The sequence below is a fragment of the Oncorhynchus nerka genome, linkage group LG7 (assembly GCF_034236695.1).
Source record: "Oncorhynchus nerka isolate Pitt River linkage group LG7, Oner_Uvic_2.0, whole genome shotgun sequence".
Taxonomy (NCBI): Eukaryota; Metazoa; Chordata; class Actinopteri; order Salmoniformes; family Salmonidae; genus Oncorhynchus; species Oncorhynchus nerka.
The window spans coordinates 63592397-63617983 of record NC_088402.1 but is presented as its reverse complement, the minus strand read 5'-3'; the positions used below and the strand labels follow the sequence as shown (position 1 = coordinate 63617983).

At 45.4% G+C, this 25587-nt stretch overlaps 1 protein-coding gene across 1 annotated transcript in view; it reads right to left on the bottom strand.

Annotated features, from left to right (window-relative positions):
• Positions 1-24939, bottom strand: part of LOC115132166 (rho GTPase-activating protein 39-like) — a 106001-nt gene extending 81062 nt beyond the window's left edge. The window contains 1 exon segment of the mRNA XM_029664472.2: positions 24779-24939. Coding sequence (XP_029520332.2) covers positions 24779-24792 — 14 coding nt within the window. The 5' untranslated portion in view covers positions 24793-24939.
• Positions 24940-25587: the final 648 nt, after the last annotated feature.

Here is a 25587-nt window from a genome sequence, read left to right as displayed (position 1 = left end):
CCCGTCTCTCTCTCTCCCGTCTCTCTCTCTCCCGTCTCTCTCCCTGTCTCTCTCTCTCCCGTCTCTCTCTCTCCTGTCTCTCTCTCTTTCCCGTCACTCTCTCTCCCGTCTCTCTCTCTCCCGTCTCTCTCTCTCCCTGTCTCTCTCTCTCTCTCCTGTCTCTCTCTCTCTTCCGTCTCTCTCTCTCCCATCTCTCTCTCCCGTCTCTCTCTCTCTCTCCCGTCTCTCTCTCTCCCGTCTCTCTCTCCCGTCTCTCTCTCTCCCGTCTCTCTCTCCCCTCTCTCTCTCTCCTGTCTCTCTCTCTCCCGTCTCTCTCTCTCTCCCGTCTCTCTCTCTCCCGTCTCTCTCTCTCTCCCGTCTCTCTCTCTCCCTCTCTCTCTCTCCCGTCTCTCTCTCTCTCCTCTCTCTCTCTCCCCGTCTCTCTCTCTCCCGTCTCTCTCTCTCCTCCTCTCTCTCCCTCTCTCTCCCTCCCGTCTCTCTCTCTCCTGTCTCTCTCTCTCCCGTCTCTCTCTCTCCCGTCTCTCTCTCTCCCGTGTCTCTCTCTCCCCGTCTCTCTCTCTCTCTCTCTCCCGTCTCTCCCGTCTCTCTCTCTCTCATCTCTCTCTCTCCCGTCTCTCTCTCTCTCTCTCCGTCTCTCTCTCTCCTGTCTCTCTCTCTCTCCCATCTCTCTCTCTCTCCCGTCTCTCTCTCTCCCGTCTCTCTCTCTCCCCGTCTCTCTCTCTCCCGTCTCTCTCTCTCTCCCGTCTCTCTCTCTCCCGTCTCTCTCTCTCCCGTCTCTCTCTCTCCCCGTCTCTCTCTCTCCCCGTCTCTCTCTCTCTCCAGTCTCTCCCGTCTCTCTCTCTCTCCAGTCTCTCCCGTCTCTCTCTCTCTCCAGTCCCTCCTCTCTCTCTCTCCAGTCTCTCTCTCTCTCCCATCTCTCTCTCTCCCGTCTCTCTCTCTCCCATCTCTCTCTCTCTCCCCGTCTCTCTCTCTCCCGTCTCTCTCTCTACCCGTCTCTCTCTCTCTCTCTCTCTCCCATCTCTCTCTCTCCCCGTCTCTCTCTCTCTCCCGTCTCTCTCTCTCTCCCATCTCTCTCTCTCTCCCGTCTCTCTCTCTCCCGTCTCTCTCTCTCCCCGTCTCTCTCTCTTTCCCATCTCTCTCTCCCGTCTCTCTCTCTCCCCGTCTCTCTCTCTCTCCCATCTCTCCCGTCTCTCTCTCTCCCCATCTCTCTCCCGTCTCTCTCTCCCATCTCTCTCCCGTCTCTCTCTCTCCCCGTCTCTCTCTCCCATCTCTCTCCCGTCTCTCTCTCTCCCCATCTCTTTCCCCGTCTCTCTCTCCCATCTCTCTCCCGTCTCTCTCTCTCCCATCTCTCTCTCTCCCCCATCTCTCCCCGTCTCTCTCTCTCCCCGTCTCTCTCTCTCTCCCATCTCTCCCGTCTCTCTCTCTCCCGTCTCTCTCTCTCTCCCGTCTCTCTCTCCCCCATCTCTCTCCCGTCTCTCTCTCTCTCCCATCTCTCTCCCGTCTCTCTCTCTCCCCGTCTCTCTCTCCCATCTCTCTCCCGTCTCTCTCTCTCCCCCATCTCTCCCCTTCTCTCTCTCTCTCCCGTCTCTCTCTCTCCCGTCTCCCTCTCTCCCCGTCTCTCTCTCTCTCCCATCTCTCCCGTCTCTCTCTCTCCAGTCTCTCTCTCTCTCTCCCCCATCTCTCTCCCGTCTCTCTCCCCCATCTCTCTCTCTCTCTCCATAATGCTGTGTTCAAAAGCAAAGGATCTTATGGCCTTGTTCTAAATATGAGATCTGTCACTATCGGCCTCAACACACTCAGTACTGTAGCAGGATGTTAACGGCCAGGCGGAGCAGCAGCCTTAATAATGTATTGTCTTTGTACTACGTCTATGTGGAATACGCTTGTTATTGTTGGGGGGTAGAGCTCATGGAATAAAACCAGTAGCCAACCAAATCTCCCGGGGCCAAACTACATGCCAATTTCCATTTCTCTGAGTCCATCATGGCCTATATATATATACACGCCTGCTATGGAAGATATGACCTCTGTATAATTGTTGGAAATCCGTGTGCTATAAAAGGCAGTCATGGATAGGGTTTATGTTTCAGTGTTTAGATGGGGTCAAAACATCGGCCAGAGTAACCATGACGATGGCGGTTATAGCAGGGATTATCTCCTCAAGGTCAGGGGTCAAAGTCCTGCCACGATGCCAATACCGCTGCTGCTGTTTAGTGACACACGCACGCACGCACGCACGCACGCACGCACGCACACACACACACACACACACACACACACACACACACACACACACACACACACAGACAAGCCACTTTTTCCAGCAGACCAAACTAGAGCTTCACATGTTTTTATTACATGTGTGTATGATAATATTTAACCCGAAATACTGTAGCAGTAGAGTTATAGACAAGAGGCCCTTCTCTGGCCACCGAGTGGGGCAGCGGTCTAAGACACTGCATCTCAGTGCTAGAGGTGTTCCTACGGACCCTGGTTCGATTCCAGGATGTATCACAACTGGCTGTGATTGGGAGTCCCATGGGCCGGCACACAATTGGCTCAGCGTCGTCCGGTTTAGGGTTTAGCCGTCATTGTAAATAACCATTTTTTCTTAACTGACTTGCCTAGTTACATAACATAAATAAATAATGCTCCTTTGGTTGTGTGTGTTTACATCAAGTCGTTACTCATATCCAGTCCCTACAGACACACCGTGCTTCTCCTCAGAGGCTTCCATCTCCCAGTAATAATGACCCATTTCTAAACTCTGCTCAGCATACTATCCACTGTCCTGCCCAAAGCCAACAGAGCCAGTGTATCTGAGTGTGTCCCGGCCAGGGCCCGCTCTCTCCCAGCAGTATTTCTCCTGGAGTTCTGCACCTTGTCCTCCCCATCCAGCACCTCACACAGGAATCAACACAGAGGCTTCTCTGCCACCCAGAGACAAGGGGCTAATGCTGTCTGTCTGAATGCAGGGCTGTGCTACTGATGTGGTGGGTCGTCTTGAGTGTTGTGCTCCAGGGCACACCGACTGTGGTTCATATCTGAGAGGGGATCAAATGAACAGTCGTTTGGTCCTCTCTCACTAACCACCCCCCTGGTATCCCCACCAATGTACTGTGTGGGCTGTCCCTCTTTGTGGAGGAGGCAGACATGAGGGATGCTAGAACTAAACTATCATCTCACCCTCTCACTGCAGCTGTCTGGCCTGATGGCTCAATGCTCAGTCTATCACTTCAATTCATGTTAATAAGTCTACCTCTTACAGTGTATAAGATGCACACTCTGTGCAGGTAGTGTGTGATGAGACACGGAACCTCTACAATCTGTCTGGCTGTTTGGTCTCGCTCTCTGTGTTCCAGAATGCTCCCTGAGGCGTCTGATTCGGCAGCCTTGGCTTTGAGGGGGATCTGTGTCTGATCACTGTAGGGTGCTGCTGTCTAAACTGACTGATGTGATGCAGAAACCAAATGAAACAAGCCCATTACCCTCAGTTGAGCCTCATACAGAGTTGAGGACTGATCTTCAATGCCCCCCCCCCTCTCTCCTTCTCTCTCTCCTCCCCCTGTTTGCCCTGTCTCTCTCAATGGGTTAAAAGGGAAAGGCTCTCTGAAATGGGAGCCAAAACTATGCTTTCTTTCTTCTTGTGATGTCAGATAAATGGACAAGAACACCTGTCTCTGCCATTCAGTGTGTTCGTGCAAGTGGATATGTGTGCTTTCAGGCTGGGTGCATATACACGAGGCAGGGCAGAATGCATCAGTCAGCTTGTGACCTTTTCTGGATGCATGGAGAATTAATTAACCCTGACGGATCCTGTACATGACTTGGAGGGGAATCACTATGTCCCCAAGCAACCTCTGCTACTGTGTCTGTTTGTGTATTAAGGGGAGAGGGAGAGAGAGAGAGAGAGAGAGAGAGAGAGAGAGAGAGAGAGAGAGAGAGAGAGAGAGAGAGAGGGACATAAAGAAGGAAAGAAAGAGTAATATGAGAAGATAGAAGTATTCTGACACAGAGAGAAGCAGGTGTATGCTGTGCTGTGAGTGGCATCGTGGTGGGGGGGTGGAGGAGGCTGTGTTACACACTGTCCTAGAGAAAACCTGTCCCCACGGCAACCACAGGGGGCCCCTGGGACACGGAGACAGAGGACTGTAGGAAACATCATGGAACAGAACAGAACAGGGGACAAGGAGGAGGAAGAGAGAGAGAGAGCGAGAGAGAGAGAGAGAGAGAGAGAGAGAGAGAGAGAGAGAGAGGGGGGATGTATCAAGGGAGAGGTGGATTGCCAAAAACCTGCAAATTCAATCCCACCTGCATCAGCTTTCTCTTTTTCTCCTCTGCTCTTTTTCTCTGCTGGAGGTAAGTGAAAAAAGTAGCAAGCAATGTTTCAAACTTTCAATCACTGAGAGAAAAAATGTTTTTTCTAGCAGCACACCCATTTGTCCTCTTTCTGCTGTCCTAGCCTGTTCCAGAGGCTCACGTTCCTTTCTTCACAGAAAGAGAACCAGAGATTTGAGAGCCAGTGCTAAATCTGCCAAAACATTTAGTCATTCCTGGCTGGAGAAATACGGCACCCTCTTACTATGTCCTTCTAATACCAAGGATTAGCCCCCTAGCTCATCACTCTTCTGGAGACATCTATCACACACACACCCGCACAAACACACACACACACGGACATTCCTTTTGTCTCCCAAGCACTTTGTCAAGTGCTCTGGTCTGCTCTGGTCTATCAGTGGGGGGGAGACTGCATCAGAATAAAAATAAAAACAGAAAGAATGCATCAGAATAAACTTTTTCTACAATACAGGGTTGCTGGTAGATCTCCCACACACACTCACACACACTCACACACACACACACACACACACACACTCACACACACACACACACACACACACACACACACACACACACACACACACACACACACACACACACACACACTCACACACACGCACACACACACACACACACTCACGTTACAGGTTCCACCCTGAAGCCATGCTCACAAGTCATCTGAAGCAGTCTCTATCAGATCTTTAACGTGCTCTATAATTACCTATGCTACACTCTAGACAACAATCTGATTCACATGTTCTACTTCAGCCCCTCTTAAAAATCCATACTCAGAATGTACACACCCTGGTAAATGGTAACAGAAACACACATGCTAACACACTTGTATGTACGTGACTGAAACACCGGCTCACAAACATGATACGTAGAGTCAGCACTGGGCCACTTTATTCTCCAGTAATAGTCATTTGGGAAGGTCTAATTAGCCTAGCGTTAGCCCTACGGCTCCAACATTATTCCCTAGTGCTCCAGAGCTGGCGCATGGAGAGCTGAGACATGTTCATATTTGAGGTCGACCGATTCATCGGAATGGCCGATTAATTAGGGCGATTTTAAGTTTTCATAACAATCGGAAATCGGTATTTTTGGCTGCCGATTTGCCGAATTTATTATTGTTATTTTTTTTTATACCTTTATTTAACTAGGCAAGTCAGCTAAGAACACATTCTTATTTTCAATGACGGCCTAGGAACGGTGGGTTAACTGCCTTGTCAGATTTACATCCTTCCGGCGCCGACAGAGATGGCCGCCTCGCTTTGCGTTCCTAGGAAACTATGCAGTTTTTTGTTTTTTTTACGTGTTATTTCTTACATTAGTACCCCAGGTCATCTTAGGTTTCATTACATACAGTCGAGAAGAAGATCAGCGTCAACTCACCATCAGTACGACCAAGAATATGATTTTCGCGATGCAGATCCTGTGCTCTGCCTTTCAACCAGGACAACGGAATGGATCCCAGCCGGCGACCCACAAAAAAAACGACTCCGTAAAAGAGGGAAACGAGGCGGTCTTCTGGTCAGACTCCGGAGACGGGCACATCGTGCACCACTCCCTAGCATTCTTCTCGCCAATGTCCAGTCTCTTGACAACAAGGTTGATGAAATCCGAGCAAGGGTAGCATTCCAGAGGGACATCAGAGACTGTAACGTTCTTTGCTTCACGGAAACATGGCTCACTGGAGAGACGCTATCGGAGGCGGTGCAGCCAGCGGGTTTCTCCACGCATCGCGCCGACAGAAACAAACATCTTTCTGGTAAGAAGAGGGGCGGGGGCGTATGCCTTATGGCTAACGAGACATGGTGTGATCAAAGAAACATACAGGAACTCAAATCCTTCTGTTCACCTGATTTAGAATTCCTCACAATCAAATGTCGACCGCGATTATCTACCAAGAGAATTCTCTTCGATTATAATCACAGCCGTATATATTCCCCCCCAAGCAGACACATCGATGGCTCTGAACGAACTTTATTTGACTCTTTGCAAACTGGAATCCATTTATCCGGAGGCTGCATTCATTGTAGCTGGGGATTTTAACAGGGCTAATCTGAAAACAAGACTCCCTAAATTTGATCAGCATATCGATTGCGCAACCAGGGGTGGAAAAACCTTGGATCATTGTTACTCTAACTTCCGGCATATAAGGCCCTGCCCCGCCCTCCTTTCGGAAAAGCTGACCACGACTCCATGTTGTTGATCCCTGCCTACAGACAGAAACTAAAACAAGAAGCTCCCACGCTGAGGTCTGTCCAACGCTGGTCCGACCAAGCTGATTCCACACTCCAAGACTGCTTCCATCACGTGGACTGGGATTTGTTTCGTATTGCGTCAGATAACAACATTGACGAATACACTGATTCGGTGTGCGAGTTCATTAGAACGTGCGTTGAAGATGTCGTTCCCATAGCAACGATTAAAACATTCCCTAACCAGAAACCGTGGATTGATGGCAGCATTCGCGTGAAACTGAAAGCGCGAACCACTGCTTTTAATCAGGGCAAGGTGACTGGTAACATGACCGAATACAAACAGTGCAGCTATTCCCTCCGCAAGGCTATCAAACAAGCTAAGCGTCAGTATAGAGACAAAGTAGAATCTCAATTCAATGGCTCAGACACAAGAGGTATGTGGCAGGGTCTACAGTCAATCACGGACTACAAGAAGAAAACCAGCCCAGTCACCAGGATGTCTTGCTCCCAGGCAGACTAAATACATTTTTTGCCCGCTTTGAGGACAATACAGTGCCACTGACACGGCCTGCAACGAAAACATGCGGACTCTCCTTCAATGCAGCCGACGTGAGTAAAACATTTAAACGTGTTAACCCTCACAAGGCTGCAGGCCCAGACGGCATCCCCAGCCGCGCCCTCAGAGCATGCGCAGACCAGCTGGCCGGTGTGTTTACGGACATATTCAATCAATCCCTATACCAGTCTGCTGTTCCCACATGCTTCAAGAGGGCCACCATTGACTACCGCCCCGTAGCACTCACTTCCGTCATCATGAAGTGCTTTGAGAGACTAGTCAAGGACCATATCACCTCCACCCTACCTGACACCCTAGACCCACTCCAATTTGCTTACCGCCCACATAGGTCCACAGACGATGCAATCTCAACCACACTGCACACTGCCCTAACCCATCTGGACAAGAGGAATACCTATGTGAGAATGCTGTTCATCGACTACAGCTCGGCATTCAACACCATAGTACCCTCCAAGCTCGTCATCAAGCTCGAGACCCTGGGTCTCGACCCCGTCCTGTGCAACTGGGTACTGGACTTCCTGACGGGCCGCCCCCAGGTGGTGAGGGTAGGCAACAACATCTCCACCCCGCTGATCCTCAACACTGGGGCCCCACAAGGGTGCGTTCTGAGCCCACTCCTGTACTCCCTGTTCACCCACGACTGCGTGGCCACGCACGCCTCCAACTCAATCATCAAGTTTGCGGACGACACAACAGTGGTAGGCTTGATTACCAACAACGACGAGACGGCCTACAGGGAGGAGGTGAGGGCCCTCGGAGTGTGGTGTCAGGAAAATAACCTCACACTCAACGTCAACAAAACTAAGGAGATGATTGTGGACTTCAGGAAACAGCAGAGGGAACACCCCCCTATCCACATCGATGGGACAGTAGTGGAGAGGGTAGTAAGTTTTAAGTTCCTCGGCATACACATCACAGACAAACTGAATTGGTCCACTTACACAGACAGCATCGTGAAGAAGGCGCAGCAGCGCATCTTCAACCTCAGGAGGCTGAAGAAATTTGGCTTGTCACCAAAAGCACTCACAAACTTCTACAGATGCACAATCGAGAGCATCCTGGCGGGCTGTATCACCGCCTGGTACGGCAACTGCTCCGCCCACAACCGTAAGGCTCTCCAGAGGGTAGTGAGGTCTGCACAATGCATCACCGGGGGCAAACTACCTGCCCTCCAGGACACCTACACCACCCGATGTCACAGGAAGGCCATAAAGATCATCAAGGACAACAACCACCCGAGCCACTGCCTGTTCACCCCGCTATCATGCAGAAGGCGAGGTCAGCACAGGTGCATCAAAGCTGGGACCGAGAAACTGAAAAACAGCTTCTATCTCAAGGCCATCAGACTGTTAAACAGCCACCACTAACATTGAGTGGCTGCTGCCAACACACTGACACTGACTCAACTCCAGCCACTTTAATAATGGGAATTGATGGGAAATGATGTAAAATATATCACTAGCCACTTTAAACAATGCTACCTAATATAATGTTACATACCCTACATTATTCATCTCATATGCATATGTATATACTGTACTCTATATCATCTCGATACCATCTACTGTATCTTGCCTATGCTGCTCTGTACCATCACTCATTCATATATCTTTATGTACATATTCTTTATCCCCTTACACTGTGTATAAGACAGTAGTTTTGGAATTGTTAGTTAGATTACTTGTTGGTTATTACTGCATTGTCGGAACTAGAAGCACAAGCATTTCGCTACACTCGCATTAACATCTGCTAACCATGTGTATGTGACAAATACAATTTGATTTGATTTGATTTGATTTTCACCTTGTCAGCTCGGGGGATCCATTCTTGCAACCTTACAGTTAACTAGTCCAACGCAATAACGACCTGCCTCTCTCTCGTTGCACTCCACAAGGAGACTGCCTGTTACACGAATGCAGTAAGCCAAGGTAAGTTGTTAGCTAGCATTAAACTTAACTTATAAAAAACAATCAATCATAATCACTAGTTAACTACACATGGTTGATGATATTACTAGATATTATCTAGTGTGTCCTGCGTTGCATATAATCTGACTGAGCATACAAGCATACAAATATCTAAGTATCTGACTGAGCGGTGGTAGGCAGAAGCAGGTGCGTAAACATTCATTCAAACAGCACTTTTGTGCATTTTGCCAGCAGCTCTTCGTTGTGCGTCAAGCATTGCGCTGTTTATGACTTCAAGCCTATCAACTCCCGAGATGAGGCTGGTGTAGCCGAAGTGAAATGGCTAGCTAGTTAGCGCGCGCTAACTAGAGGGACGGAAGCTTTACTGTTTCACTGGCAATACTAAAGTGCCTATAAGAACATCCAATAGTCAAAGGTTAATGAAATACAAATGGTATAGAGGGAAATAGTCCTATAATTCCTATAATAACTACAACCTAAAATGTACTACCTGGGAATATTGAAGACTCATGTTAAAAGGAACCACCAGCTTTTATATGTTCGCATGTTCTGAGCAAGGAACTGAAATGTTAGCTTTCTTACATAGCACATATTGCACTTTTACTTTCTTCTCCAACACTTGGTTTTTGCATTATTTAAACCAAATTTAACATGTTTCATTATTTACTTGAGGCTCAATTGATTTTATTGATGTATTATATTAAGCTAAAATAAGTGTTCATTCAGTATTGTTGTAATTGTCATTATTACAATTTTTTTTTTTAAATCGGCCGATTAATCGGCATCGGCTTTTTTGGTCCTCCAATAATGGGTATGTTGAAAAACCATAATCGGTCGACCTCTAGTTCATATCCCTGGGGAATAACAGCACAGTTCCCAAGACACTGAGGGTTCTACAAAGCAGACCGTGGTAAGGCCCAGAGGACCAGCTACACTGTGGATGTCCAACCAACCACTCCGCTCAGTTCTGTTCTGAGGATGTGTAGAGGGGTACAAATAAAAGACATGGGGGGGCACTGAAAACACAAAAGAAGAACAATGAAAGAGAAACAGTAGAGAGGAGGGGAATGATGAGGAGGAGATGGCATGGGAGGCGAGGAAACCACTCATTTAAATGGTGGAAGCAGGGGGGTGAAAAACAATATTGTCCCTTTTGTTAGTTGGTCCCTCTCTTTCTTGCCCTCTGTGTGTTTGTGGCAGTGCTGAGAGGGTAGATAGACAGGGTACCATCTGTGAGAGCCGTGGCATTTGGTCACCACAGCCACTTACGCCCCCAGAACACTGCCTGTGTGTTTACTTAGTCAGGACCCAGCACCCGGCAGCCTTGACGCCAGCCGTGTGTCTACACACTCTGTCAGGACCAGGCAGCGGTGTGTGTGTGCACATAACTAGGAGCCCTGACAACTATAATGGGTCTTTTCTTCTACTCTGTGATGGTCTCCCTGTGTGTTCAGTTAACTCAACACTCCATTGTGACCCTGGGGTCTGAGGATGAGGTGGGAGACCTGAAAGAGGCTTTCTCCTCAAAGAGGTGGACAGAAAACAGGCTTATAAATGCTGTCACTCTCTCTCTCTCTGCCCCCCGCCTCTCTTACTTCTGTTACTCTGCTTACCTCTACAGGGTCTTTACTCAACAAAACACACACAGAGATAGATCCGTCTGGCCTCGGCATACGCTCCACTGTGCACACATTCCCACAGGTTGTTTGCTGCTGCTGAGTTTGGAGAAGGGACACTAACAAGAGGATATGTGGATATGAATATGTAAATAGCATTTATAATATAGTGTATAAGTGGTCAAGTTTTGTCTTGATTCCTATGTTGAAAATGTCAAATATATTTGTTGGACCGTGGTGTGTAATGAGCGGCAACCAGACGCTGCACTTGACACATTTATGAAATTGCTTATTCCAGTTACTAATAAGCATGCACCCATTAAGTAAATGACTGTAAAAACTGTTAAATCTGTTAAATCCCCGTGGATTGATGAGGATTTGAAAAATGGTATGGTTGAGAGAGAGGAGGCAAAAGGAATGGCAAATAAGTCTGACTGCACAGCCGATTGGCAAACGTACTATAAATTGAGATGTGACTGAACTGAACAAAAAGAAGAAGAAGCTATACTATGAAACAAAGATATACAAGATATATAAAGAATGAGAGTAAAAAGCTTTGGAGCCCCTTTAATTACATTTTGGGCAAAAAGGCAAACTCGGCTCCATTATTCATCGTATCAGATGGCTCATTCATCACAAAACCCACTGATATTGCCAACTACTTTAACCTCTTGCCTCTAGTTGGGACGCTTGCGTCCCAACTAGAGCTCTGGAAATGCAAATGCGCTACGCTAAATGCTAATAGTATTAGTTAAAACTCAAAAGTTCATTAAAATACACATGCAGGGTATCAAATTAAAGCTACACTCGTTGTGAATCCAGGCAACAAGTCAGATTTTTAAAATGCTTTTCGGCGACAGCATGAGAAGCTATTATCTGATAGCATGCACCAATACACTACAACAGAAAAGCACAGCAGGGGACGTAAACAAAATAATTAGCATTTCGGCGTTACACAAACCGCACAATAAAATAGAAAACAGTCATTACCTTTCACCATCTTCTTTGTTGGCACTCCTAGATGTCCCATAAACACTATTGGGTCTTTATTTCGATTAAATCGGGCCATATAAAGCCAAGATATCGTTCTATGTAGACTGTGTGATAAACGAAAAAAACAGCGATTTCACAACGTAACGTCATTTTTTAAAATTCAAAAAGTAGACGATAAACTTTCACAAATCACTTCGAAATACGTTTGTAATGCTACTTTAGGTATTAGTAAACGTTAATAAGCGATAAAAATCATCCATAGGCGATGTAGAAATCATTAGCTGTCGTCTTGGAAAAAATTTCAGGAGAGAGCTCTTCCGGAATGATCTGGGCGGAGACCGGAGGTAAGTCGTGCCCCTCTTTCGGTTCAACCAAGAATCAAAGATTCAATTCACAAGACTCTAGACAACATGGGGATGCTGTGGGAGTTGAATGCTCGGTCTTATCTAATTCGGCTCACTGTTAACAATTGCTGGAAGTGGCGCAAGGATATTTATTTCCATTTTCTGTGATCAGGTTTTCCTGCGCTTTCCGATGTAACGCACGTTATGTAATAGCCACAGTCGTGATTTAACCAGTTTTAAAAACGTCCGAGGGTTTCCTATCCACACATTCTAACCATATGAACGTACTATATTCCTGGCATGAGTAGCAGGGCGCTGAAATGTTGCGCGATTTTTAACAAAATGTTCAAAAAAGTAGAGGGTCGACTGAAGAGGTTAATGATTTTTGAATTGGCAAGATTAACAAAAGTCTGAATCTATACATGCATAACTGGGCCAAATTATGAAAGACAAGCACTGTAATTTTGAATTCCATAAAGTGAATGTGGAAGAGGTGGGAAAATGATTATAGTCAATCAACAATGACAAGCCCCCTGGGTCTGACAACTTGGATGTAAAATGACTGAGGATGATAGCGGACTATATCTGCCACTCCTATTTGTCATCTATTCAATCTAAGCCTACAGGAAAGTGTGAGCGCTCAGGCCTGGAGGGAAGCAAAAGTCATTCCGCTATCCAAGAACAGCAAAGCACCCTTTACTGGCTCAAACAGTCGACCAATCAGCTTGTTACCAATCCTAAGTAGACTTTTGGAAAAAACGATGTTCGACCAGAATTAATGCTATTTTACAGTAAACAAACAGATTTTCTGCACACTTACATGGAAGGGCATTCAACATGTATGACACTTATACAAATGACATGATTGGCTGAGAGAAATTGATAATAAAAAGATTGTAGGAGCTTTTTTGTTCGACTTCAGTGCAGCTTTTTACATTATTGATCATAATCTGCTACTGGAAAAAATGTATGTGTTATGGCTTTACATCCCCTGCTATATTGTGGATCGAGAGTTACCTGTTTAACAGAACACAGAGGGTGTTCTTTAATGGAAACCTCTCCAACATAATCTAGGTAGAATCAGGAATTCCCCAGGGCAGCTGTCTAGGCCCATTACTTTTTTCAATTTTTACTAATGACCTGCCTCTGGCTCTGAATAAAGCCTCTGTGTCTATGTATGCTGATGACTCCACACTATACACATCAGCTACCACAGCAAGTAAAATCACTAACTAATAAGTTAGTACTGAACATTTCAAAAACTAAAAGCATTCACTAAAACCTAAACCTCAACTAAATATTGTAAGGCATAATGTGGAAACTGAGAAAGTTGAGGTGACTGTCATGGCCCAAACATATTGATGCAACAGTAACTAAGATGGGAGAGGTCTGTCCATAATAAAGTGATCTTCAGCCTTCTTAACAATGCTATCAACAAGGCAGGTCCTTGAGGCCATTGTTTTGTCGCACCTGGACTACTGTCCAGTTGTATTGTCAGCTGCCACAAAGAGGGACTTAAGAAAATTACAATTGGCCCAGCAGCACGGCTGGCCCTCAAATGTGCATGTCAATCTCCTGGCTCAAAGTAGAGGAGAGATTGACTTCATCACTACTTGTATTTGTAAGAAGGGTTGACATGTTGAATGCAGCGAGCAGTCCATTTAAACTACTAGCACACAGCTCAGACACCCATGCATACCCCACAAGACATACCACCAGAGGTCTCTTCACAGCCCCAAGTCCAGAACAGACTATGGGAGGCACACAGTACTACATAGAGCCATGACTACATGTAGGTCTATTCCATATCAAGTAACTGAGGCAAGCAGTAAAATCTAATTAAAAAACAGGATAAAAATACACCTTATGGAACAGCGGGACTGTGAAGAGACACACACACAGGTACAGACACACAGACACATAACATACGCACTCTAAACACACGTACACATGGATTTTGTGTTGTAGATATGTGGTAGTAGAGTAGTGGCCTGAGGGCACACACTTAATCTGTTGGTGAAATGTTTTGTAATGTTTAAAATGGTATACAACTGCCTTAATGTTGCTGGACCCCAGGAAGAGAAGCTGCTGTCTTGGCAGCACCTAATGGGGATCCATAATACATACAAATACAAATAGCAGACACTAAAGAGAAAAGGGTGGGGGGTGGTTAGGTATATAAAGGGAGTGACGAGTAAGGGTGAACGTCCTCATGGTGTCTGTTCTATAGAGAGAGAGAGAGTCTGGCAGGAGTCCAGTGGTCTCAGAGCTGCTGGTGCCAGTGATCCTATCACCACAAACCCATTGGCTGACTGATTGGACACAGCCAGCTCATCTGTTTCAAACAGCTAAAGTTACCTCCTCTTTGCTCTGCTCTTTAAAGACCCCCCACATCCCGCCAACACCCTCCAACACACACACAACTATAAGTCTGTCTGTGTGCACGCATACTGTGAACACCAGTCAATGCCGCAATTTTATTCTGTTACTGGCAATTAGTCAAATGAGGTTTTCCGTTGTTTTTCTGTTTGCTGAATATAATTGTCCCATTGTTAATTTCCCCAACAGTCATGATTTGCATAATAGTTATGGTTTTAATTAGGCCTAATTGCAGGTAATTTGCATCCTGATACTTTTTAAACTAATCTGTAGAGTTAAAAGTATTCTGGTGCTTTGATCTTACCAGTCTCCTGAACGAGCTCCCAGGGACATGATTTGATTGAAGTAGCGGCTGTGTGTGTGTGTGTGTGTGTGTGTGTGTGTGTGTGTGTGTGTGTGTGTGTGTGTGTGTGTGTGTGTGTGTGTGTGTGTGCGTGCGGAGTAGCTCACTCCTACGTCCTCCAATGTTCCAATGGCCCTCCTCCTGAAAGGAGATTTGACTCAAAGACTTAAGGGCATCTCCTGTCACTCCTAGTGTCTACCGCTAGGATACTGCTAGCGCCACTGATCACAACCATTCAGATTGCCCATGTAGGTTAATCATACCTCTTCTTTGTGGATTTTCCCAGCACATAGTCTGGGATCCATTAAACAAAAGCATGGATGGATGGACCATGGGCATTCCTGAGCAGCAGCTCCCAGCACTCATTAACCCAGACAACGACAGAGATTATCGTTAATTTCCACTGGCCTTCTCCTTTAGGCTTCAGGCCCACATCCACTCTACTAATGACCGTCCTTAGGGGCCCTCCCCTGGGAGACACGGGGCCCCAGTCCTGGGTTACACAGAGGTTAGCATGTGCAAACATCAGGACAACCAGAACAGCTGCAATACCACGACCCTTTCCATCACCCACTGTCACATCCATAACACACACACACACACACACAAAGACTATAAGACCTGCTGGTAGAGACAGGGTGTAATTGACCACCGGTGGGATATATTGACAGACAGTGTGGCGGTCACTGTTTTGTATCTGTCTGTCTCGCCCAACCTTTACCCGCTCTAAACATCACACACACACACACACACACACACACACACACACACACACACACACACACACACACACACACACACAAACACACGCGCCAGCCTTTCCGCAGGAAGGGAAAGGCTGTTTGGGCTGAGGCAGGCTGGACACTGTGGTGCCCACCACTGAGCCCTTTTCCATCCTGCAAGCTGATCCTCCCGCCCCGGTCAGTCTGCTGGGCCTGGGTCATGGGGGACCCTTTTTACTGCAACACTGACCAGGTGATTAAGAGACAAAGGAATATCCAGAGTTTCCACTGTGAGAGAGGAAAACAAGCCTCTACATTCAGACTGAGAGGCATGGTGCCTTGCATGCTGACCTGGGCTACACCACTGTGTTGACTGAGCTGTTTGACACCAGGGTAAATACAAGGTTAGTCACAGACACATGCATTGTGTGTGTGAATGTGTGTGTGTGGCTGTATGCAAACACTCTGACACATAAAAAGAAAATCCCTGGCAGGTGATAAACCTTAGGCCGATTATTCATGGAAAACAGATAAACCATGAACCCTTCAGTAGAAGTCTTGTTCTGACCAGGAAACTGTAAATGGTCAAAGATGATTTTGCAAGTTTCTGGAGACAGGAGAAGACAGACTTGGGGCTGAACGGAGGAGAGAAGAAGTCTGTCTTGTGTGACATGGTTTCTCATGGTGTTGTGATGGATGACTGTGTTTACAGGAGCAAAAGGAGGCTTTACTCAGCAAACAGCAGAACACATCAACACAATGCCTATCAACAGCCCTCCTAGTCCCTGACACTGGGTCTCTGTCAACACCTCTACCCAGCCAGCCGCCACTCCAAACACTGTTACCATGGAGATGTCAATTACTCTAAAGTTCGTCTGAGATTTGTTGCAGCAGAGTGCTGATCCAACACCCACTGTGAGAAAGTCTCCTCCCCTTCAACCTCTTCTCCAAAATCACAAATACCCCGATAAATTAGCACAGGAGATAGATGCAAGGTTGACAACAGAAGCCTTCCCGCTGATCCTTCCCTTACACCAAATGTTTCAGATGTTGCTTTGTACTTTGAGTATTCACAAGGAAGCAGGCAGGTAAGTAATCACATCATCTACAGGTGTATAGCCTATTCGTCATCACTCTAAGGGCTGGGAGCCAACTGCCAACCCATTGGAAGAAAAACAAGATCAGGAATTGCAAAAACACAAAATGTATACAGCATAAAATACCATCAATTTAAAAGCATTACTTTTGTAAACATTCCTGGCATGGGTCTTCCAGTCATGGCCCAGGAGTGTAGTCAATGTAGCACATCAAGCCTTGGCTGTGGTAATGACCTAAAACACTGAAACCGGGCCATCTCTGCCCGTCTTAATGAGCAGGCGTTTTTACAGACTACTACTCTGGGACCCAGGCCTAAGGACCACCACGTCAAGGGTACGGGCCAGTTAGACCAGTTAAATACTGTGAGTTATTTCCAGACAACCACCTACTGGGTGGTGATAAAACCAAACAGAAAGGGAGAGGAGCCAAGAGGTTTGGACTGGAGGAGTATTTGGGGAATGTTAAAGCAACTGAAAGGTCTCTGGAAATAACTAGTCATTAGAGTAACGTTCGCCCCGGTGTTGGTTGCTGGGGGTTTTCCAATCTGGAATATTGACATGTTGTCACAAAGTGGTTTACAGATACCCAGCCTAAAACCCCAAAGAGCAAGCAATGCAGAGACAGGAACATAGTGGCTAGGAAAAACTCACTGGAAGGCAGGAACATAGTGGCTAGGAAAAACTCACTGGAAGGCAGGAACATAGTGGCTAGGAAAAACTCACTAGAAGGCAGTAACATAGTGGCTAGGAAAAACTCACTGGAAGGCAGGAACATAGTGGCTAGGAAAAACTCACTGGAAGGCAGGAACATAGTGGCTAGGAAAAACTCACTGGAAGGCAGGAACATAGTGGCTAGGAAAAACACACTGGAAGGCAGGAACATAGTGGCTAGGAAAAACTCACTGGAAGGCAGGAACATAGTGGCTAGGAAAAACTCACTGGAAGGCAGGAACATAGTGGCTAGGAAAAACACACTGGAAGGCAGGAACATAGTGGCTAGGAAAAACTCACTGGAAGGCAGGAACATAGTGGCTAGGAAAAACTCACTGGAAGGCAGGAACATAGTGGCTAGGAAAAACTCACTGGAAGGCAGGAACATAGTGGCTAGGAAAAACTCACTGGAAGGCAGGACCATAGTGGCTAGGAAAAACTCACTGGAAGGCAGGAACATAGTGGCTAGGAAAAACTCACTGGAAGGCAGGAACACAGGAAAACGGCTAGAGATGAACCAGGCTCTGGAGGGTGGCCAGTCCATGAGGTGAATGGTAACAGTTCTTCTAACCCTTTTGGGTTCTATGTAGAACCCTATGTGGAAAGGGTTCTGTATTGAACCCAAAATGGTTCTACCTGGTAGCAAAAAGGTCATTCAAAGGGTTTAGATAGAACCTTTTTTTCTAAGGGTGTAGATACACTACAGAAACTTGGTCTGACCAGGCTCTTGGAGTTCCATTCAGGGTTCAATTCACAGTTTGATCCAGGCCTTTCATCTGATTTATTATTATTCATTATTATTTAGGCAAGTCAATTAAGAACAAATTCTTATTTACAATGACGGCCTACCCCGGCCAAACCCGGACGACGCTGGGCTAATTGTGCACCTCCCTATGGGACTCCCAATCACGGCCAGTTGTGATACAGCCTGGAATAGAACCAGAGTCTGTAGTGATACCTCTAGCACTGAGATGCAGTGCCTTAGACCGCTGCGCCACTCGGAAGCCCGAGTGACCTAAATCACTGTTGATTCATATTATTGTTGACAATGTTGCTTAACCAGTTAATCCGTAGATGTTGCTTTAGATTGTCTTGTGTTGTTACAAAGTCATGACATGGTCTTAGAAGTGCTCTGACACTGGTGGGTGAATGGCCTGTAGTGTGTAGCAGTCCAGTATCATTCATTAATGGCCTGGACAGCTCGGACAGACATCCTTACAGCTCTAGAGATGAGAGGAGTGTCTCCCTTAGCCAGATGACTCACACTAAATTCTTCCGCTGCTCTGTCGGTTGCCACACACTTTAGTCTGAGACTGCCATCATTGAAGCTGCTTCTGGTGATGAAGGGCACGAGAGGTGTTGTACAAAACAAAGTCATCAGAGATTGGATCGTCTCTAACCAATCAGAGTATCAAAGCCAATTGAGAATTTTCCAACCGCCACTTTACCCACGTGTGTTCTGGCTCTGGCCCAACCCACTGATTTCTGGACCAATCCGACAACCCCTAATGTGTTTGCGTTCGGTGAAGGGTCAGGGAGGTACTCAGATTCAGACTCATTGCGGAGAAGAAACGAACGTCTGTGGGCGGGGCGTAGCGTTTGGCCGGAGCAAGGAGTCTGGGTAGCCAGACAATCTCCATCCCCACAGAGGTGTATTATTCAGACAGCACCAAACCACCCCAGTAAAGAAGGTCTCTGCACTGACACACCAAAGTGGCAAGTTTTTTTTGACAACATCTAAAATGGTCATTGATGATGTCCACGATGGTTAGCTCCCTCCGGTTCATCCAGCAGTCAGTGGCACAACAATGCAGCTTTTCAGCCCAAACTCCCAGTCAGCACAAACTGACCCTGACCAGTAAAAACAGTCCCACACACCTGGCGTGCCTGGGCTCACAGAACATTGGTGAAAGGAAAGAGTGGAGAGACAGGTGAATGGGGAGGAGCACTGGAAGAGGGAAAGCCATTACAACAAATCTACAACAGCAGTGGCCTTAGCCAGGAGTAATCACAATACCACCTACAGTGCCTTCGGAAAGTATTCAGACCCTTTGACTTGTGTTACGTTACAGCCTTATTCTAAAATGGATTCAATAAATATAAAATCATCAACAATCTACACACAATACCCCACAATGACAAAGCAAAAACAGGTTTGCAGAAATATTTGAAAAACATAAATACTTTATTTACATAAGTATGCAGGACCTTTGATTTGAGACCCGAAATTGAGCTCAGGTGCATCCTGTTTCCATTGATCATCCTTGAGATGTTTCTGCAACTTGATTGGAGTCCACCTGTGGTAAATGAAATTGATTGGACATGATTTGGAAAGTCACACGCCTGTCTGTATAAGGTCCCACAGTTGACAGTGCATGTCAGAGCAAAAACCAAGCCATGAGGTCGAAGGAATTGTCCACATGCCAAGCGGCACATAAGGAGGAAACCTGGCACCATCCTAACGGTGAAGCATGGTGGTGGCAACATCATGCTGTGGGGATGTTTTTCAGTGGCAGGGACTGGGAGACTAGTCAGGATCGAGGCAAAGATGACCGGAACAAAGTACAGAGAGATCCTTTTAGAAAACCTGCTCCCGATCAAACATCTCTGGAGAGAGTTGAAAATAGCTGCGCAGCAACGCTCCCCATCCAACCTGACAGAGCGTGAGAGGATCTGCAGAGAAGAATGGGGAAAGCTCCCCAAATACAGATGTGCCAAGCTTGTCGCATCATACCCAAGAAGACTCAAGGCTGTAATCGCTGCCAAAGGTGCTTCAACAAAGTACTGAGTAAAGGGTCTGAATACTTATGTAAATGTCATAATTCCATTTCATTTTTTGTAATAAATTAGCAAACATTTCTGAAAACCTGTTTATCCTTTGTCATTATGGGGTATTGTGTGTAGATTGATGAGGGAAAAAATTGATTTAATCCATTTTAGAATAAGGCTGTAACCTAACAAAATGTGGAAAAAGTCAAGGGGTCTGAATATAAGCACCTGTCTCTTTCCCACGCACGCATGCTCACTCTCTCCACAGGATAGCAGTGGAAAACAAAGATGGAAATATAGTACATGAATACTTCATATAATAGTAATAGCAAATTGGAACATGCAATAGTGCTTGGTGTTTAAACTTTGGCAACAAAACCAAGCAATTTGTAGGAGCATCTGACAAGATTCAAGACAACAAAGTGATCATTAAAATCGGACCACAATCATACAATCCAACTTTGGCTTTTCCATACCACAATAAAACATAGGTTGTGCTTCCATTGCCTTCATTTGCTCAGGGTCTTCACAATGTGTAACTTGGACTCACTTCAAGTATGATTATAGAGTACAGGCATCTCAATTCAGTAGAGCAAGCTGCTCTAACTACTTTACTATACATCAACTGATTACAGGCTATCAAGTGGAGCTGAACTACCCCAATCTTTAGATTTCTAATTGATTCAATTGTTTAAAACATGTGGCCAACACTAGCTAATTGACTCTGTAAGAGCTAAATGATGAATAAAATATGTCCACTCCCATCCGACTCATGACTCCACTAAAGGTCCAATGCAGTCAAAAACCAGACTTTTCTGTTTTACATACATTTCCACACTATGAGGTTGGAATAATACTGTGACATTGTAACAGATGTTTGAAAAGATCGGACATTTCTCTCTGTTTTGGTGGGATGGAGTTTTGGCTTGCATGGTGACATCACCAGGTGGTAAATTAGTTAATAGACCAATAAGAAGGAGAGTTCCAAACCTCTCTGCCAAATAAGAGCAGTTTTCCCCTCCCCACTCAGACCACTCACAGACAGACACTAACCACGTTTCCATCCACAGTTTGTAAAGTCCTACCTTATAAAAACAAACATCTGGACAGCTGTGACGGAAAGAGGAAGTTCCGATACAATTTTATAAATGCCAACAAATATTTTTTTCATTCGACATGGTGGGATCTTTTTGGATTGGTAAAATTAATTATGCAAGAAATGGCGGTATGCGCAAATACAGTGCATTCGGAAAGAATTTAGAACCCTTGACTTTTGTGTTACTTTACAGCCTTACTCTTACATGGATTACATTGCTATTTTTCCTCATCACACAATACCCCATAATGACAAAGCAAAAACAGGTTTGTAGAACTGAAATATCACATTTAAATAAGTATTTAGACCCTTTACTCAGTACTTTGCTGAAGCACCTTTGGCAGTGATTACAGCCTCAAGTCTTCTTGGGTATGATGCTACAAGCTTGGCACACCTGTTTTTAGGGAGTTTCTCCTATTCTTCTCTGTAGATCCTCTCAAGCTCTGTCCGGATGGATGGGGAGCGTTGCTACACAGCTATTTTCAGATCTTTCCAGAGATCTTCGATCGGGTTCAAGTCCGGGCTGTGGCTGGGCCACTCAAGGACATTCAGAGACTTGATCCGAAGCCACTCCTGCATTGTTCTGTTGTAAGGTGAACCTTTGTCCCAATCTGAGGTCCTGGGTGCTCTGGAGTAGGTTTTCATCAAGGATCTCTCTGTACTTCACTCTGTTCATCTTTCCCTTGATCCTGACTAGTCTCCCAGTCCCTTCCGCTAAAAAACATCCCCACAGCATGATGCTGCCACCACCATGCTTCACTGTAGGGATGGTGTCAAGTTTCTTCCAGACGTGACACTTGGCATTCAGGCAAAGAGTTCAATATTGGTTTCATCAGACCAGAGAATCTTGTTTCTCATGGTCTGAGAGTCTTTTAGGTGCCTTTTTTGGCAAACTCCAAGCGGTCTGTCGTGCCTTTTACTGAGGAGTGGCTTCCGTCTGGCCACTCTACCATAAAGGCTTGATTGGTGGAGTGCTGCAGAGATGGTTGTCCTTCTGGAAGGTTCTCCCATCTCCACAGAGAACTCTGGAGCTCTGTCAGAGTGACCATCGGGTTCTAGGTCACGTCCCTGACCATGGCCATTCTCCACCGATTGCGGTGTTTGGCCGTGTGTTTGGCCGTGCGGCCAGCTCTAGGGAGAGTCTTGGTGGTTCCACACTTCCTCCACTTAAGAATGATGGAGGCCACTGTGTTTTTGGGGACCTTCAATGCTGCAAAAAAATGTTTGGTACCCTGCCCCAGATCTGTGCCTCGACACAATCCTGTATCTGAGCTCTGAGGACAATTCCTTCAACCTCATGGCTTGGTTTTTGCTCTGACGTGCACTGTCAACTGTGAGACCTTGTATAGACAGGTGTGTGCCTTTCCAAATCAGGTCCAATCAATTGAATTTACCACAGGTGGACTCCAATCAAGTAGTAGAAACATCTCAAGGATGATCAATGGAAACAGGATGCACCTGAGCTCAATTGAGACTAATGGCAAAGGGTCTGAATACTTATGTAAATAAGGTATTTCTGTTTTCGCTTTGTCATTATGTGGTATTATTGATATGGTGTGTGGTCCTCCCACTACGACTAGGGAAACCATGCAGTTTATTAGGCTACAGATGAAGTAAGTTATGATGAAAGTGCACTGTGATCTTGATGCTCCTTTCCAATAAATAATGGGGGTCTTATTCTGGTGACATTATGATCGATGCTTGACTGTGTTTGACAAATAAAACAATTCTCGCTCTTATCCATAATCATCTCATCATGTGTAGACTATACCTGCACAGCCTATCTGCGAGCTGTCGACCGCCTTCTAAGACCAGAGTAGGAACATTTGCTAACGCAATAGTAGTTGTGACAAAACTATCAGTATTGTTGAAAATGTGATGGAAACATATTGAACTTTAGATTTGTATTCGGTACAATCGAAAAGTACATTTTGTGTGCGCTATGACATGACACACTGATTTTTATCAGCAAAAAGTCAATTTGGTGGGAACACACCATGGGTGGGAAAATGCGCATATTTTCTTTATGCGGATACTAGGGAGTAGAGGTCGACCGATTATGATTTTTCAACGCAGATACAGATACTGATTATTGGAGGACCAAAAAAGCCGATACCGATTAATCGGCCAATATTTTTATTTTATTATTTGTAATAATGACAATTACAACAATACTGAATGAACACTTATTTAACTTAATATAACACATCAATAAAATCAATTTAGCCTCAAATAAATAATGAAACATGTTCAATTTGGTTTAAATAATGTAAAAACAAAGTGTTGGAGAAGAAAGTAAAAGTGCAATATGTGCCATGTAAGAAAGCTAACTTTTAAGTTCCTTGCTCAGAACATGAGTACATATGAAAGCTGATGGTTCCTTTTAACATGATTCTTCAATATTCCCAGGTAAGACGTTTTAGGTTGTAGTTATTATAGGAATTATAGGACTATTTCCCTCTATACCATTTGTATTTCATTAACCTTTGACTATTGGATGTTCTTATAGGCACTTTAGTATTGCCAGGGTAACAGTATAGCTTCCATCCCTCTCCTCGCCCCTACCTGGGCTCGAACCAGGGAACAAAACGACAACAGCCACCCTCGAAGCAGCCTTACACATGCAGAGCAAGGGGAACAACTACTCCAAGGCTCAGAGCGAGTGACGTTTGAAACGCTATTAGGGCGTGCTAACTAGCCAGCCATTTCACTTCGGTTACACCAGCCTCATCTCGGGAGTTGATAGGCTTGAAGTCATAAACAGCGCAATGCTTGACCCACAACGAAGAGCTGCTGGCCAAACGCAAAGAAAGTGCTGTTTGAATGAATGTTTATGCACCTGCTTCTGCCTACCACCGCTCAGTCAGGAGCGGTCCTGTAACAAACCAGCCATCTCCTGTTGCGTTCAGCATCTGTTCACGGATATGCAACCGGTCAAGATCAGGCATGTTTCCGCCAGACTAACCCATTAGACCTATTCCATTGTGAAAACCTTAGTTCCCGTATTTGAACGTTGAAGTTGCCCAGTGGCATGGTTTGCCTGGTTCTACTTTTTCACACCCATGAGGAGCAGTGGAGTGCACGGTGATGTAGGACAGGTAGGCATATGTTGTGTTCAAAAAAAATACTGTCTAGGAAAAAAAGAGCAACAATATAAAATGCATATTGATACAGAACAATCATATAATTATTGAAATACCATAACATTTATCCCAATGCATTCGTTTTTATATCCTGTTAGTGTCCTGTATCAACTTTTAGTACGTTTCATTGACTACATGATATTATTACGCTGTAATAACGAATTGCCTTTGACAAATGTTGGTTCTTATGAATTTTCATAGCATACTCTTTGAATTGCAAATGCAGTGAACGTTTTCATTTCTGGCACGAAAAGCTAAACCGAGACAAAACGTTTTGCCATAAAGGTTTTGATCAATTTGAAACTTAATCGCAAGTCAATCAGCCTACTTCAGCCCTGTTTTATTAGCGGTATTGTACGGTTGCACAGCAGTCAGTCATGAATCGGCAGAAGTGAATAGCGGCTACATTGTAACGAGGATCAACAGAAGAAAAACTTGTTAAATTGTATCCGTCTAGTTTCGTTCATCTAAACATACATTGACAATACACTGTACAATAGTAACTTGCGTACCTTGTCTCGGCCATTTTCCTCACATTATATGCGCAAAAAGTTGGAAAAAGATGTGCGTTGTAGTAGATTTCCCAGCTATATGCAGTTCCACGTAACTTACAGCACAGAGTACTGCCTCTCACCCCTGCCCTGTCTGTGTGAGTCAGACGGTCGGCGTTTCTCCCTCCTTCCCCTCCACTAAACTTCACCATGCCTTTGGGTTGTGTGGAATCGTATCCCTACAGGACTGTAATTGAACTGTCCTCTCTGCATTTTGCTGTCTGATGATCTGTGTCAAAAATCATCCAAATACCCCCATCTAGTGCCCAGACAGAATAAACACACCACGGACTGGAGTCCGTCATCAAATAACCTGTCTGTGAAAGAACGCTTATGTACTAGGCTAATAAAACAATGCAGTTGTCGAGCGATTTCAAATTTCCTGACATGATTATAAACTGTATGTGCTAGTCATTAATAAGGCTTCCCAAACGGAAAGAACCGGTGACCCCTGCTGGCTGAATATGAAACAAGATCAAACGTGTGGTTATTCAGAACCCAGAAAAATATGTTAGACAGTGCATGAATGTGCACAAAGACATTGTCATATATAGCATTGGTAACAGAGTCTCCCAATCAAAGTTGGCAGGACTGAGATGAAGATGAAAAATAAACACACCCCAGATTAAGTGAAGAGGAAACCTTGGCATTCAACACTTTATTCACAAACTAGTTACCGCTATCAACTGTTCACTGGTAAACCGAAGGAAACAAAAATATATGTATGATAAATCTATTTAACTGTACAAGGCATTGTTATGATAAAACCT